The 15,340-nt window shown below is 41.5% G+C and overlaps 1 protein-coding gene across 8 annotated transcripts in view; it reads right to left on the bottom strand.

Annotated features, from left to right (window-relative positions):
* The window catches only part of asic1c (acid-sensing (proton-gated) ion channel 1c), a 52,473-nt gene that overhangs the window by 16,824 nt on the left and 20,309 nt on the right, over positions 1-15,340 (bottom strand). For 2 of the 8 annotated variants that reach the window (XM_083537431.1, XM_083537434.1), the window contains exon 1: positions 9,932-10,639. The exons of 5 other annotated variants lie outside the window; for them this stretch is intronic. In XM_083537431.1, coding sequence (XP_083393557.1) covers positions 9,932-10,456 — 525 coding nt within the window. In that variant the 5' untranslated portion in view covers positions 10,457-10,639. Of the gene's footprint in view, positions 1-9,931; positions 10,646-15,340 lie in introns of those variants that run through there. One more of the 8 variants, XM_083537435.1, reaches the window with a different exon arrangement.

Raw genomic sequence — 15,340 nt, 5'->3', positions numbered from 1 at the left:
AAAAGGTTCCGGTTGCACAGCGTGATGGCGGGGAAGGTCATGTTGTTCGCCCACACCATGTAGATCTTGGTGACCGCGGGGAACGAGAGAAGATACATCAAGCGGTTCCAGGACCAGACGAACAGCAGCGACAGGCACACGCAGACTGCCAGGAGCCAGAAGAAGCGCCTGGGCTTCGACCCGTCCGCCGCAAACACGTACTTCAAGCCGTGGATCTTGGTCCTTAACACGAACGCTAGCATGTTCTTTTTGGCTTCCGGTCTCATTCGCACCTTCGCTCCGTTCCTGATGGGTTCTCGGGTCGTCGCAAGAGTCACCATAGTTCCGAACTTCATGCACTAAAAAGGCGCCCTCATTTAACTTTGAAATGATGATGCTGCATCTAAAAATATAACAGGATACTAAGCGATACTGAGCATAAAAAACCCACAACCTTCCAAAAAAACGGACGTCCAGGTTTTTCTCCGTTGCTTTATATAATTTCCTGCTTTAAATACGAGATTCCTCAGTTCCCACTCCACCTGCTTGCTCTCGGAGAAAAAACTAGTGTGTGGCTGCACATTTCCCGTCGCTTTCTTTTTGTGAGATGGAGCCCAACCCCTCGCTGTCTCCCAGATTCTTTTTTTTCTTTCCCTCTATCGACGGGCTTGCAGCAGGGTACCGATCCTCATTTTTCATTCTTGTTTTGGTGACACCAAGTTCAGTACTCACCCCGATGTGCCATTTATCCGTGACAGTAAAAGGATTTACATCTGGTATAAAGACTTCAAGGCAATATTTCGCCTCAAACACGTTAAATACGATCGATACTGAAGGGTTTGTGGGAGGTTTTAGTGACGGTACTAATTTGATTTGAGATGACTAGCAGGATTAGCATGAAGACTTTGGAAGTGGAGATATTAGACTGAAATACTAAAGTGCCGCTGCATCGTTATCTTCAGTCAGAAATGAATAGAGAGCCCGATATTCGATTGTGAGCAGGTAGTCGAATGCCATTGCGGGGAACTTAGGACAAAACGTTAAAAATAAAATTGCTAAAGCGCGCATTTTTTTGCTTTGTTTATTTATTTATTTATTATTTTATTACAAGTCCAAAGTTGTTGAATTGCTGCGGTTCTCAGCATTACAATAATAAATTGAAGAGAAAAAAAAAAAAAGAAGGGAAGGAAGGGGGAAAAAAAAATTCCATTCAATTAAGTAGTAACATGGATATATAAAATTTACGCTTCAATAATTTTTCCGGGTGTTTTGACGTCTGTTTTATTGGATAAATATTGAAACCGTGTGGGTCTGATTCGAAAGTCGAATCATTGTGTCTGCTTTTTATTTTTTTTTTATTTATTTATTTTTTTTAATCCGCTAGTTTCATCGGGTAATATTTATACAATAATAAAAGTGTTTTATTCCATTGTCGTGAAGCCGGGTTGGCAATAAACAAGCGCAGTAAAACGGCTGTTAATTCCAGGAGTCGGGGGAGTGTTCTGCCACCGCATTGGGGATTTGTTACGCTCCAGCTGATTCTTATTAAAAGCCGAATATAAGCGTATGATGTACCTACGCCGGAGACGAATGAAAAAAACGTGAGGAACGATGCCTGAACGAAAGCTGGAATTACATCCTTAATTCAGTAGGCTCTGTTACCACGGCGTAAATGCGATAGACTTCATGAAAAATTGATCTGTGGTAGGTCGGTGCTGGAAAAACCGTTAGGGCTGTCGGTCAGGAGATTTCAGCTAAAGATCAGCCTGAAGAAGATCAGCCAAATCTTACGCAGACTTTTGATAGGAAAAGGGCGCAACCATGGGGAAAGGGGACAAAGTCTAGTTTCCAATGTACCCCCTATTCGCACCACACCAATCCCTCTACCAATAGGGCTTGAGTCATATATTAATTCCACACACCACTGTTCTTCCATCTAACCGGTATGAAGGTGTGGATTCCTTGAACCACTATGCTATCTGACCAATCAGAATGAAGTAGTCAACAGCACTTTAAAAGTCCAATTTTCATCTCCAAGCAAGAGAAAGCAAGTGCCAGAGGGGGGAGGGGGGTTTCTACAGTCAGGAGGGATTTGTGCCAGAGGGGGGAGGGGGGTTTCTACAGTCAGGAGGGATTTGTGCCAGTGTGTGTGTGGCACAGGAAGATGACGACAAATCCAAAAAGTCTGCTGGTTCTCAGCTGACCCTCTGGGATCTTAAAGATGCCCGGGATCTAAGTCTGACGCCAAGACGCCTTGTGTGCGGTCTGCCAATGCTCGACTGCCAGACTTCATGTTATTAGTGCACAGAACATTCGAGAAGCGACTCTTCAGCTCACTGGATGTACAACAAAATTGTGTTCAAATGTGGGGAGATGGTGTTGGTTTAAGGGACATTCCTATGTATGACATCACAAATAATTTCAGTGCTGATCGTGGTCTGATTTTGTCTGGAGCATTCAGGTGTGTATTAACACAGTACCAAGAAGGAAGGTGCATCAGGAATGATCATATCTCCTTCCCATCAATCTGGGAAGGGTTATAAGGCTGTTTTCAAACAATTTAGAGTCCATCATACTACAGTAAGTCGAAACATTCAGGAGTGAACGCCTAAGCGAGGTCAGACTAAGCAATGCTCAGAGAAATGGCAAAAAACTAAACAAATTGAGTTCTAGACTCTACAGGCATCAGTTAGCATGATGTGTGAAGGTTCCTGACAGTGCCATTAGAAAAAAGCCAGAACTAAATGGTTTGCTTGGAAAGGATGCCAGGAGAAAAGCTAAGTTTGCAATATTGCATCTAAACAAACCACAAAACTTCTGGAATAGTGTACTTTGGACAGACGAGACCAAAGTGGAGATGTCTGGCTATCATGCAGAGTTCCACGTTTGGTGAAAATCAAACAGCATGTCAACTGAGAAGCATGGTGGTGGAGGGGTGTTGATTTGGGCTTGTTTTGCAGTCACATAGCATGGGCAACTTGCTGTCATTGAGTCGGCCGTGAACTTCTTCGGTATAGCAACGTATTCTAGAGTTAAACGCGAGACCATTACCTTCTGCTTAGACCTGATGAAGAATACATGCTATTTATCATGTCCTGAGACATAAACCCCCTGTTTTATTTATTTCAGGATGTGAAATGAGGTGGAACAGTTCCATCAACTCGATGTTTTCTCAGGAACAAACAGCAGCGTGTCGATCTCGTGTCTGAGCTGCAACGAAAGCTCGGCGACGTCAAGCTTCGTTTATTATTCGCAGCGGAACAAAGAGGTTTAACGGAAAACGCCGAGCCGCACCGAGAAATCGAACGATCTGGAAAAAACGGCAGTAATGAAAAACAAAGTCGATTTGCAAACGAGTCTTTACTCAAGTCGTAAAGATGAAAGGTATCCAGCATTATATCTAATTAAACACTGCCTGGATCAATTACTAAGCTGCATATAAATTCTGTTATCACTGCCATTTGGCAACAGGCACAGCGCGAACGCTTGACCATTAGCCTTTTCTATGCAGCTAATTACCGAAAACAGAGCTCACGCGACTGGAAGAACAGCTGTCAGTCTCTGAGGAGGGAAATTTTACAGTAGGCGGGGCTAAAAATCCTAAAGTCCTACTTTCCTATGCGCCATTAGGCCATTTACTCACTGCAGAGGTTGACACAAAAAGAAAGACATCAGCAATGATCCTAAAGAAGCGTTTTAATCTGAAAAGGGTTATAAGGCCATTTCCAAAAAAAATTATAAAAATAAAAAAATCTAGCATTTTAGAGGGACATTGGGAAAATGGTACTAGGATAATAGAAATGCAGCATTAAACCAAAGATGGATTGGTGTTTTTTTTATTATTCAAATTATTTCATTCATTTTTTTTTTAATGCTAAAGAACGAACAGCACATTCTGCTTTTTTTTTTTAGGCTTATACTTTCCTTTTACACCCACTGAACTAGTTGCCTAGCGGCTATAAACGAAGATGGCAAGAGTACTTAAAAATTTTTTTATAAAAAAATAAATCTTTACGGTGTGAGGTCCTGTACAATGCTTCCACCGCCATGCTTCACATATAACCCTGATTAAGGCCATACTATTGCCTGGTTGTAACACTGCAAAGCCCATTACTTTTTGCCTTCGAATAGTAATCAGTGTGTTCGGCCATGAATTCTTCTTTTTCTAGGTAATAGTGCCCTCTGGTGGTTAACTATGTGCATAAAGTCAGAGGAAAACAAGCATTCTCTCGGTTTTCCTTTGCTAATATAATGTAAAAAAATTATAAACTCGCAGGATGCATCCAATTTCTGGCCATCAGTCTCCATATGTCTCCTGACAGTTTTTATTATTTTTACTTAGAGGTTAATTAATGTGACATCTTTAAGGCAGCTGTTTGCCTTCAGATGAAACGAGTGCTAGTTTTAGGAAACGTGCCCCGCGCCAAATCCCCCCCATGACGCCGTCTCTGCCGAGAGAACATCCCGTCTGTATCAGCGAGTAACAGCTGCAGCTTCTCCCCCACCGCGAAAGCCCCAACGCGAGCGAGAGCGCAGGATCCCGAGTGAAACCTATCAGAGGAAAACAGGACGTTTCCGTCGCTTGCCTGAGATGGCACGTCGCCTGCAGACACACTCTGTCTCAGACACTCGAAAAACCTGCCCCCCTCCCATTCCCATTGCAGTCAGAACCACTGCATTAAAATAATGGATCTTTGGATTTAAATGCTAAAAAGATATTTTGAGATTGCTAGTTATCTTCGAGCCGCTAGTTGGCGCCGCATGTCTTTGGACGGAGATTGCCTGCATGAAATCGACACATTCGATTATGTCTCACGGAGAACGTGAAGACGCCCCCGCCAAACAAGACGCCAGAACGAACGCAGATTATGGGGTATTGATCGTTTTGCCCTTTCTTGCAACAAACCAAACGGATCCCCTTCAGTTTGTATGAAGCGGCGCTAAACGCTTTTTTTTTTTTTTTTTTTTTTACAATATTACAGGAAGTAAAGTTCAAATGTTGACATTATTTACAGTAACTAGGGATTGTGCATGTCTGTACCCTAGAACGATACGATTCGTATCTCCATGCATAGTTAACGATACATTGAAGATACATATAAAGCAGCTACCGATGCGATTTCGATTCGATATGCTACAGATTCGCTAATATTTCTTCACTTCGGACAGACGACGAATCGTAAATTTACTTACCGACTTCAAAAGCATGGCCCTGTTTGGTCTCCAGGAGGATGCAGCTCTACCTCTGCCATGTTATTCTATTGGATTCTCAGGACACGCCTCCGCATTGTTGCGATACGTCGTATCACGTTTTTTAGCGCCGCAAATATGTTCAAAACGGAAGACTTATAGAAGGATAGCTTTGCTTTCCCTTTTATTTCTTTAGACACAGAGGATTTGGTGCAATGCTGAGGAAACGCTTCGACCCTATTGGCCTGAGCCAGATATAGATCAGGAGGAGAATGGTGCTGACAAATGTAATTTTAGACCCAAGGTCACTTTGATCTGCCAATCAATATTTATTCAAGCTAACTAGACAGTTGAAGTGGAAAACAAACAAAAAAAATACATATTACCTGCCAGACGCTGAGTACTTCTCTGATTTAAACGGTACAACTGAACAGTTGTGGGATAAAGAAGCCTTGCTGAAGGGCCCAGGACTTGCAGTTTGATTGCGTTGGGATTTAAACTCAACTTCTAATTGGAAAGTCAACATTTTACCTACCTTACACTCAAAAGGTAAAACAGGGGGTATATGAGGCTTTTGTGAAATTCTTATCCCAATGATGTCTGGGAGCTGGCTTTAAAGCGCAGGGTCAGCCATGATACATTGCCCGGGAAGCATGATTAGGGGCCTTGCTCAAGGGCCAAAGTGTGGAAGTTTGGCGAAACCACAGTTTGAGCCCCCAGAACTTCTGATCAGTAACCCAGAACCTTAACCACTAAACTCCCACTTTCCCTAATGATCTCCTTCTGCCTCGAAATTTGTTTTTCTGTTCGCCAAAGTTCCAAAGAGCGCTTATTTGCGTTATCGTAGATAAGGGGTCCCCAACTCACCAAATTTGAAACGGCGCTTTGGAACAATGCCAGAGAGAGATATTTTAAAAATCAATGTCAAAATTTGACTCATATCATATCGGTGTTTAATAATAAAGTTTGGCTTTTTAGAATAAACTGCGTGCTGCACGGAGAGTGCTATATTGTATTTATTGTTATTCGATAAATTAATCCTATGATTCAATTTTTATTTAAATGGACACATTCCAAAAAAAATGCCATTATGATTAGACAGAATGCTCGTTCACTAGGTGATATATCTCTTGAAAAGTGATGCTTATTTGTCTCTATTTTGCAGAACAATATAAACTAATCTAGTATTAATTACCCTCGTTTTAATTAAAAGCGTGCAAGCAATTAAGCGCAATTACGGTTTCGTCCAGCGGGGGGGAGGGAAGAAAGCGAGTGATGGTGGCGGTGGTTTCTCATGGCAAGCACATCTTTCGAATCCAATCTCATCAAGGTGTAAAGTTTGTCTATCAGCTCAAGTCAAACACTGAATTGTGGTTAATCCCCACAAGTCTCACTTCGAGAACTCGCAGGCAGATAAAGGTGCAGCTTCACTCTCCGCAGTAATCCCCTTCGCTTAATCTCAGCCCAAATCACGATACGCCGGGGCTCCGATTCAATTTGAAGGCTGAGGCAGAGATCAGTGGGTGAAATCAAAGTCACCGAATAGTGACAAACAGAAACTTTTTTTTTTTTGCACAATGCGTCGAGTACTCGGGTGTCACTTGTAGAAAGTTAATTAACGGCAGAAAGAGAGTTTCGAAGCTCATGTCCAACGGCAGCTCAAAAAACACTCATCTGTGAAATTGAACCACATGAAATGGACACAGTGACGATGTAACAAAAGCACAAAAGCTGAGTGAAGAAATGTGACCAACAATTATAACGAACGAACGTATACGTTCTTTTTGACCGTACGGTATGTTTGGTCCAATAATTCATGGAAAGATAGAATGTTTGTTTGAGTAGAATGTTAGTTTACAGGGCTCCGGGGTCCGATTAAGTGGCGGACTGCAAGTTTGTTTATTATCAAACTTGAAAATATACACAACAATTCCAGGGGGATTAAAAAGGAACTAGAGTTAGCGCAGTGTCACTGTTAGCTGCCGAGTCCGTACAGGACATACGGTTTGTAGCGTGTTGTAAAAACCGCGCCACTTCCTGCCAACGCCAACGATACAAATTCGCCTGGAATAAGTCGAACAGTTAAGTAGAACATACCTTTAGAAAATTTTATATTAAACGTAAAACTTATATTCACGTGTCCATTCGATTAAATTAATTGCAAATTTTCTCAATTTTTATCACTGATGACTTTACAATGTTATACAGGGTTCTGTCTGGACTCTTATCACAGCACACACCCTTTTAAACCAGCATAGGATGAGATTCGATGCATGTTCTCTGGTAGGCTTTACGTGATGCCGCTGTCCGGTCCTGAAAAGGTTTTACTGCTCGGAATCTTTTCATCCTGATCCACCATTCTCTGTTTCTGCTTATTATCCAAGATTCAAGATTTGTATTGGTCACAAACATAGTTATATATCCGGAACATAATAAAAACCCGATCGAAATAAAAGGAGAATATGAGAGAAAACAAAAAAAAGATGAGAAAATATATTGTAAAACGTCAAGGTGCTCGCATTGAGAGGTCTGATAACTTGTGGGAAGAAGCTCCTCCCAAACCTCTATTATGCACCTTTGACTCACCTTCTGCTTACGTGATGCTCGAAATACTTAGACTTGATACACATGGCTCAAACTGGCTGGATTGGAGAAGCTGAAAATGTGTTTTCTTGTCCCGAAGGAGGACTACCGCGATAAAGACTCGTGTTTTCTTCACTCCAGTTTTGTGGCTGGTTCCTCTTTCATGGTTCCTTTAAAAGGTTCCATGGTCATCATCTCAAACTTGATCATCAAGAGTCTAAAGCTAGATCCAGACCTCTGAAAAGCTCTTTTTTTTTTTTTTTCAGTAACCCAATAATTATTCAAACAATGACTATTGAAAGAATCATCATTCAAATGGCTGTTTATCTCGCACCATCTGTGAAAGTCTGGACCCCCAGTGGCAGATTGGTGTCCTGGGATTTGAACTCATGTCCTTTTGATCAGAAGTCCAACATCTTAGATCATCAAGCGATGTTTTTTTAATCTTTATACTTTAATTTGACTTTTTATACTATTTAATTTGAATATTTACTTATTTACATGTTGGACCGTCGTAAAAAGCGCTTCATTACCCATCGCATTTTGTATCAATGTGTACGTGACAAATATTATTTGACTTGATTTTTATTGATCATAAATAGAAATTGTCCTTTGCTAACAATTTTGTACCATGTATTTTATTTGATAAAAAAAATTAATAAAAAAGCCACTGTGTGGCGTCATTGTTTCCTTCCATACTATTGACTATTATTTACTGTAACGCTGAAAGATAATATCCACTCCTGGACTTTTCCCTCACTATTGAACGCTGTCTACATACCAGGAATTCAATTGCCACGGGGTGAGGTCGCGAGAGCACCGAGTGCAAATGCTCATTAAAAGCAGTGCAACGTTCGTGTAAATAGATACTGTAGAGGGCGCTGTCAGGAGCATCCACTAGTAAAATGACCTGCAGATGCCGCTTTCTCTTTTAAGGTCCGTTTTCTGACAGCAGCTCATCCCTCACGGAAACGTTTTCACAAAGCGGGGGGACAGGATTCATTCATTTTTAATTTCTTCTTGCTTTCGGAGCAGAATCCGAGGCTCTGGTTCCTGAGAAGTCAGCTGTAACCCAACACCTGGTCACTGCAAGGGCATAAAGAGCCACTTTGTATTTATGAAGGAATATTTAGTAAGTATACCATTTTTCGTCCAATTCCAAGGTTTATAAAACATCCGGGAAAGTTTGAGGGGAATAAAAAAGTAAACCCCTTGTAGGAATTTATTAACGGACCACTATGACCTCATCCAAGTCAGGCTTTAAGAAGTCCGCAGGTTTTTCCGAGCGGATCTTCGAAGGTTCCTAAGGTTTTAAAAAGGTTTAGGGGATTAAGACGCTTTTGTGAGCATCTCCTCCCACATTTAGTCACCAGTCTTCTGGGGAGATGTTTCACTAGATTTTGTGGAGATTTGTAGAGATTCAGACTGATGTAGGTTAGGAGGCCTGGGGTGGAGTTCCAGTTCATCCCAAAAGAGGTGCTCAGTAGGATTGTAGCAGGAGATCTTATGGAAAAAGCATTTCTTCATGGAGCTGGTTTGGTTCTCCCAGTTTGGAGAAGGACCACATACATTAGAGAGGTCCTTCAAACTATGGAAACGGAAGCGTAAAAGCAGGGCCGAGAAGAACTTTGAATACAAGATATTTAAAGTACAAATATACATTTTCCACACACACGTATCAAAAATTCTTCACCTTCAAAAGTCTCCGAAAATAATTATTAACCCTATTTAAAATGTATGTTTTTAATATTAAACATGATAAAAAAAGATTTTTTTAAAAATAATTTTGCCATTGACAATAAATTTGCCATTTTTTAAAATTATAATCAGTTTTAAATTTTTTTAATTTCGATTCTAATTTCAGGCTTTTCTTTCCAGACCAAAAAAAAAAAAAAACAAGAATTGTCTAGAATTGTACAGTTAATATTTATCTATTTATTAAAAAAAAAAAAAAAAACGTAAAAAACGTTGATTCCTTTGTATTATTCTGATTGTCATTAATAATAAAGGTAGTAATAGGGGTCAAATCAATGTCACCATTAAATATATTATTTGAACATACAAACAAACAAAAATTATCGATTTTAACCCCAAATCATATTTTGGAACCAACTCCTGGTTTTGGCAAATGCAAGCCCTTTTTTGTTTGAGCAGAGAAGCTGACCAAGCCTTTACTCACTGTAGTGAAGTTCTCCGGTCCACAATCCTTGCCACGGTACTTGCAGTCGAGGAGCATCTCGTCGATGTTGTGGCTTGTCCTCTGCACGAAGTCCAGCATGTTAAACGTCTTGCTCGGGAAAAACTTGCTGTCATCCACCGGTTGCCCCAGAGCCGCCATGAAGTCGTCAAAGTCGCCCTGCTCCACCCCGAGAAGCCCAGCCATCCAGAACAGGTCGTTCCGCTGCATCTTGGAGCGCCGGAAACTGTTGTAGTTGCAAAGCGTGATGGCAGGGAAGTACATGACCGGGCTGTCCATCTCGTCTAAGATGGTGACATGAGGATACCGGTAATACTCCATCACTGCCCCGGCTACCTGGTAGAGGAAGATGGAGAGCGAGCTGACGAAGGCAGAAGCCCAGAGCAAGCGACGGATAGTGACTCCTCCGGGCAAAAATATGTGGCTGAGCCCATGGAGGGTGCAGTTAGCTCCGAAAACGGTGATGTCCGACGGCCCTGGCTTTTCTTCCTCTTCAGGAGCGCCCATTGTTTTCGACCCGAGGAACAGAACGCTGCTAGAGGGTTCTTGCTGCTCCAACTTGTCACACGCAAAGAACAAGGGTTGTCAGAAACACTAGATGCCCCCCCCCCCCCTTGTGCATTTTTGAAGGGCATGTGCAGGGCCGGGGTTGAGTTTCTTTAGAGACCACACATGGTCCCCTAGTGGATCAAGTGCAGGATAAACGCACAAGAACTGGAAATCATATACAAAATCAATACCGGCTCTAAATAAATCTAACGGCTGTCCATGGTCCTGAAGCATGGACATCGATTATTAATTCGCTTTCACGTTTCCTTTCGCAAATTCGCTCAAACAGATTTAGAATGAACCGAGGGGAAAGATTTACTTGTGTAAAACACAGCGGTGAGTTTATAATCTTCATTTTAAGCCCTCCATGTCAAACCTTTCTGGAACTTGCATGAAATCCATCATCATCTCGAGGCAGAACGGATCCTACCGCTTTGTTAGAAACGTGCTGCTGTTGTTCGGGGAATTTCTATAAAGCGCTCGAGAACGAATAACAAAGGGAAAAAGAGGAGCAGAGCATTATTTAAATTCTAAATCATTCTCCAATGAATGACATGTTTGTTTTAATAATAGACCTGAAGATCTATAATGATCAAACCTGAGTATTTGGCTGTGCAGAAATGTTATTCAATTCAATTAAGAAATGGCTGATGATCCATTAGACAATAAGGGCATTAAATTGTCTCTAATAAATTGGATGAAAAACATGACACCAGTTTCCAATGAATTGACACCAAATTCAAATGGATTGGCACCAGTTTCCAACAGATTGACACCAGTTCCCGATGGATTGACACCAGTTTTCATTGGATTCACACCAGTTTCCAATGGAATGATACCATTTCCAATTGTCTGATTCCAGTTTTAAATCAATTTACCACCAATTTCAAAAGAATTGATCCTAGTTTCCAATAGATTGACCCCCAAGCCTTAGATGGATTGACACCAGTTTCAGATGAACTGGATGGATCCTTCAAATCTCAAACGTTCTTACTTTCTCTATTTGATTTACAGAATAAACAAAAGCTCCCCAAGGAATAGAAGAAATACCCAATCTGTTTATCGTTTATTATTTTGCGGACTTCTTCGAGTCAGAAAGCAGCACCAAAATGTCACAGGAACTTTTTAGAAAAGGTTCTTCTCCAAACCCCTGAGTCTGAAGGCTGTGACTGGATGAACTTTTGGAGACCAAATGAGATAAATTGGAGAAATCAGAAGTGTGTGTGGTTTTTTTTTTTTTTTGTTTTATTACTGCCTCTTGATATGACCTGAGAAACTCAAAAGGAACTCGTCTCCTTCTATATAATGGGATTGGGATTTATTCCAGCACACTTGTGCAGAAGACAAGAGCTGTTAAGAATCAAAAAATGATGTTCAAACGATTAAATAGAGTCCTGGGATGAGAACATTTTTATTTTCACGATTTGCTCAATAAGTGATAAAAATCCGACGCGAAAACACTTTAAGAAGAAGATTAGCATCTTCTTTAAAAATAACATCCGAGACGGAGAAAGAGAGAGACGCTCGGTGGTGCGTGATGTTCCGGAAGAGCGAAACGTATTTTCTGGGATCTAATTGCAAAAATCAACAAAGGGGAGGGTGTGCGGTAATGCGATCGCGTAAAAAGAGTCGAGCGAGTGTCCGTTAATGCGGAACGAGAGTTCGATCGAGGACAAACCGTTTAGCGTAATGTGTTGAGAACATCTCTTGGTCAGACAAACTTTACAACATGCGCTACAACACAGACGGGATCCAGACCGGATATTAACCTCATCGATCACATCATATGAGCTGATCACTGAAGTCCAACAAACCTGCTCATACCACCGGCAATAAAGGCACTTTTTACTCGACATCAGCATTTTCCGACTCCCCCCACATACACACACTTGTCCAACCCCAAGCCCTCCTTCTATAACGCGAGGGAGGAAGAGGAACCCGCTGCATTCATACGTGTTCAGATTGCTGATATCTGTGGGGGCCTTGGCTTTAGCATCCTCCTGATATGTTGCGCCGTCGTCAGGCCCTGTAAGTACCCCTTAAAGTAAGCACTCGCGGCCCGCCTCCGAAATTATTATGCGTTACGCATCGGAAAAGAAAGCAGGATATCATCAGTGTACACTCTCTAATCAGTGTAATGGAGTTAGCGTGCGACGTTTTTTTGGCCGAGCCGCCGAGAATCAGTCAACAACCGCCGCAAATGAATGCACCCGATTATAGTCTGCCTGTTAACATAATGGCCTTTTTAGCACATCAGCGCATCAGTGCCAGCAAATCGATACCGCCATCTGCTGGCCACCGGAGCATATGATAGATCCGTTTTTTAACTACAGTTGCACATGCACTATATTACCAAAACGTATTGGGTCACATGACCTTTTCTACTGTATGTGGTTCTGTAGAGCGCATGCTCTAATAAGATTTTGCATCAAACTTGGAGACCCAAAACCTGTTCCAGAACGGCGATGAGCTCCTTGAAGATCTGGTTTACATGCTTTGGAGAGGATCTTGAGTGGCCTGCTATAGAGCTCTGATCCCACCTTTGGGATGAATTGGAATGCTGACTGCACCCCTTGTGACTAATGAACACACATTTTCATAAGCACACTCCATCTTCCCGGTGTGGAATGTGGAAGGCGATCCTCAAAAATCACGCATATATGAGTGATCTTGAAAGGAAGGCCTTCAGAAATCAGCACTGCAGGCACTTGATATTGTAAAATACATGAGAATGAACCCGTTGCTTCAACCAATCAGATTTCAGGTCTGGGGGCATCTAGCATTCGTTCAGAGAGCGCATTAGTCAGAGCTCGCAAACCGCATCTGTAACAAACTGCACAAGCACAAGCTGTTCGCTTAACCTCACGATCTCGTCCAGAGAGCGCTCAGCGAGACAAATGTGAGCAATCATACAGAACGCGAACTCGTATCGCCGCCGGGGCTTCTTCAAAAAGGTTCCCTCACCGAACGCTGAGGCTCGTCCAAACTAATTAACCGCCGTTCGAATGGGAACCAGACGACTTTGAAGATTCTTTTTTTCCTGAACAAACTAATTGAAAAATAAAAGAGCGCAGTTCGAGTTCGTCACTGCCACGAATCGTTTTGGGGCAGAACAAACGGGAGATTACAGACTAGAGATTGTTCTCGTGATAGAAATTATCTGTGAAGAAATGAGAAAAAAAAATACAGTACAGAAAAAAAAAGAAGAAAACGCTGCCTCAGTGAACGACCGAATGTGGTCACTAATTTGCTGGGTAATTTCATCCCAGGTTGCAGCCCCGCCCACAGCCACACCCACCTGCTTGTGGGTGGTAAGATTCAGCAATTCGCATCAGTGCATCGGCATAAAAGTAAACGACGTGATAAGACATTTTTACGTCGATAAGAACAGAAGGAGTTTTTGCTCACATTTCTTTCAATAAGAAAAGCGGCGACGCGATGAAACAAGATGAAGAAAGAGGAGATTATATGAGACGAGTGGAGATAAGTGGAGCAGTTCTTGCAATGATGCTCCCCGATTTCATTAAAAAACAAAAAAACAATGTGACAAAGATAAGATAGGATGAGACGAGATGAAAAAGTACAAGACGAGATGAGACAAGACAAGCCGTTTTTGGGACGTTAAATGATTTCATGAAATGACAGACAATGCAGAGATGAGACAAGATAAGAAAGGGTGAGACAAAAGGAGAAGAGATGAGATTGAAAGGACAAAGCAAAATGACAACATGAAATGAGATAAAACGAGATAAGAGGGATGAGGTGAGAAGAGATGAGAAATGACCAGGTGAGAAGTTAGAATAAGAGATGAAATGAGATGAGAAAAGAGGAGACATTAGGAGATAAGTGGAGCAGTTTTTCCAATGTTGCTCCCTGATTTTGTTAAAACAAGAAATACAACACAGATGAGGCGAGACAAGATAAGACGGAATGAGACAAAAGGAGATGAGATGAATAGAGAAGAGAAAAGGGAAAAGAGGAGATAAGTGGCACAGTTCTTGTGATGTTACTTACTGATTTCATTAAATTAAATAAAAAAATGTGATGAGATGAGACAATATAAGAAAGGCTGAATCGAAAGGAGATGAGAAAAGACAAGATGAGAAAGGAAACCACAAGATGAGAAAAATAGAGGAAATGATATGAAACTACAATAAAAGAAGATTAGATGAGTCAAAAGGAGACGAGAAACGAGATAAGTGGACCGTTTTTCACAATGTTGCTTACCGATTTCAACAAATAATAAAAAAGATAAGACAGGATGAGATGAGAAGAGGTGAGAAAGGACAAGATGAGTTTAGATAAGCGAACACAAGTTAGGAAAAGAGGAGATGAGAAATAAAATGAGATGAAATGAGATTAGTGCGATGCGGCTCACTGATTTCATGAAATAAGAAACAATTCAGACAAGATGAGATCAGACAAGATACGACAGAACGAGTTAAGAGTAGATGAGAGGACAGGACGAGACGGAATGAGATGAGAAAAAAGGAAACGAGATGAGCGGAGATGAGCCAGAATTAAGAAGTAGTGGAGATACGGGGGAGCATTTTGTACGTTTGTTGGTTTACTGGTTTCATCAAATATTAATCAATGCAGAGACAGGATGAGATGAGACGAGCGAGGACAAATCAAGATGAGATGAGAAAAGTGGAGCGGGAGGAGACAAGCGGAGCAGTTTTTGCGATGTTGCTCGTCTTTTCTTTGTATGTTTGTATGGATTTTCCCTTGCAGAAAAAGCACATTTTGAAGAATGACATGAATGCTGCAGATAAGCAAGAATCGAGAGAGAGATAGAGAGAGAGAAAAAGAGAGAGAGAGAGAGAGAGAGAGAGAGAGAGA

Source organism: Silurus aristotelis (assembly GCF_946808225.1).
Source record: "Silurus aristotelis genome assembly, chromosome: 1".
Lineage (NCBI taxonomy): Eukaryota > Metazoa > Chordata > Actinopteri > Siluriformes > Siluridae > Silurus > Silurus aristotelis.
The sequence above is the reverse complement of the archived record's forward strand: the minus strand, read 5'-3'. Positions and strand labels throughout refer to the sequence as shown.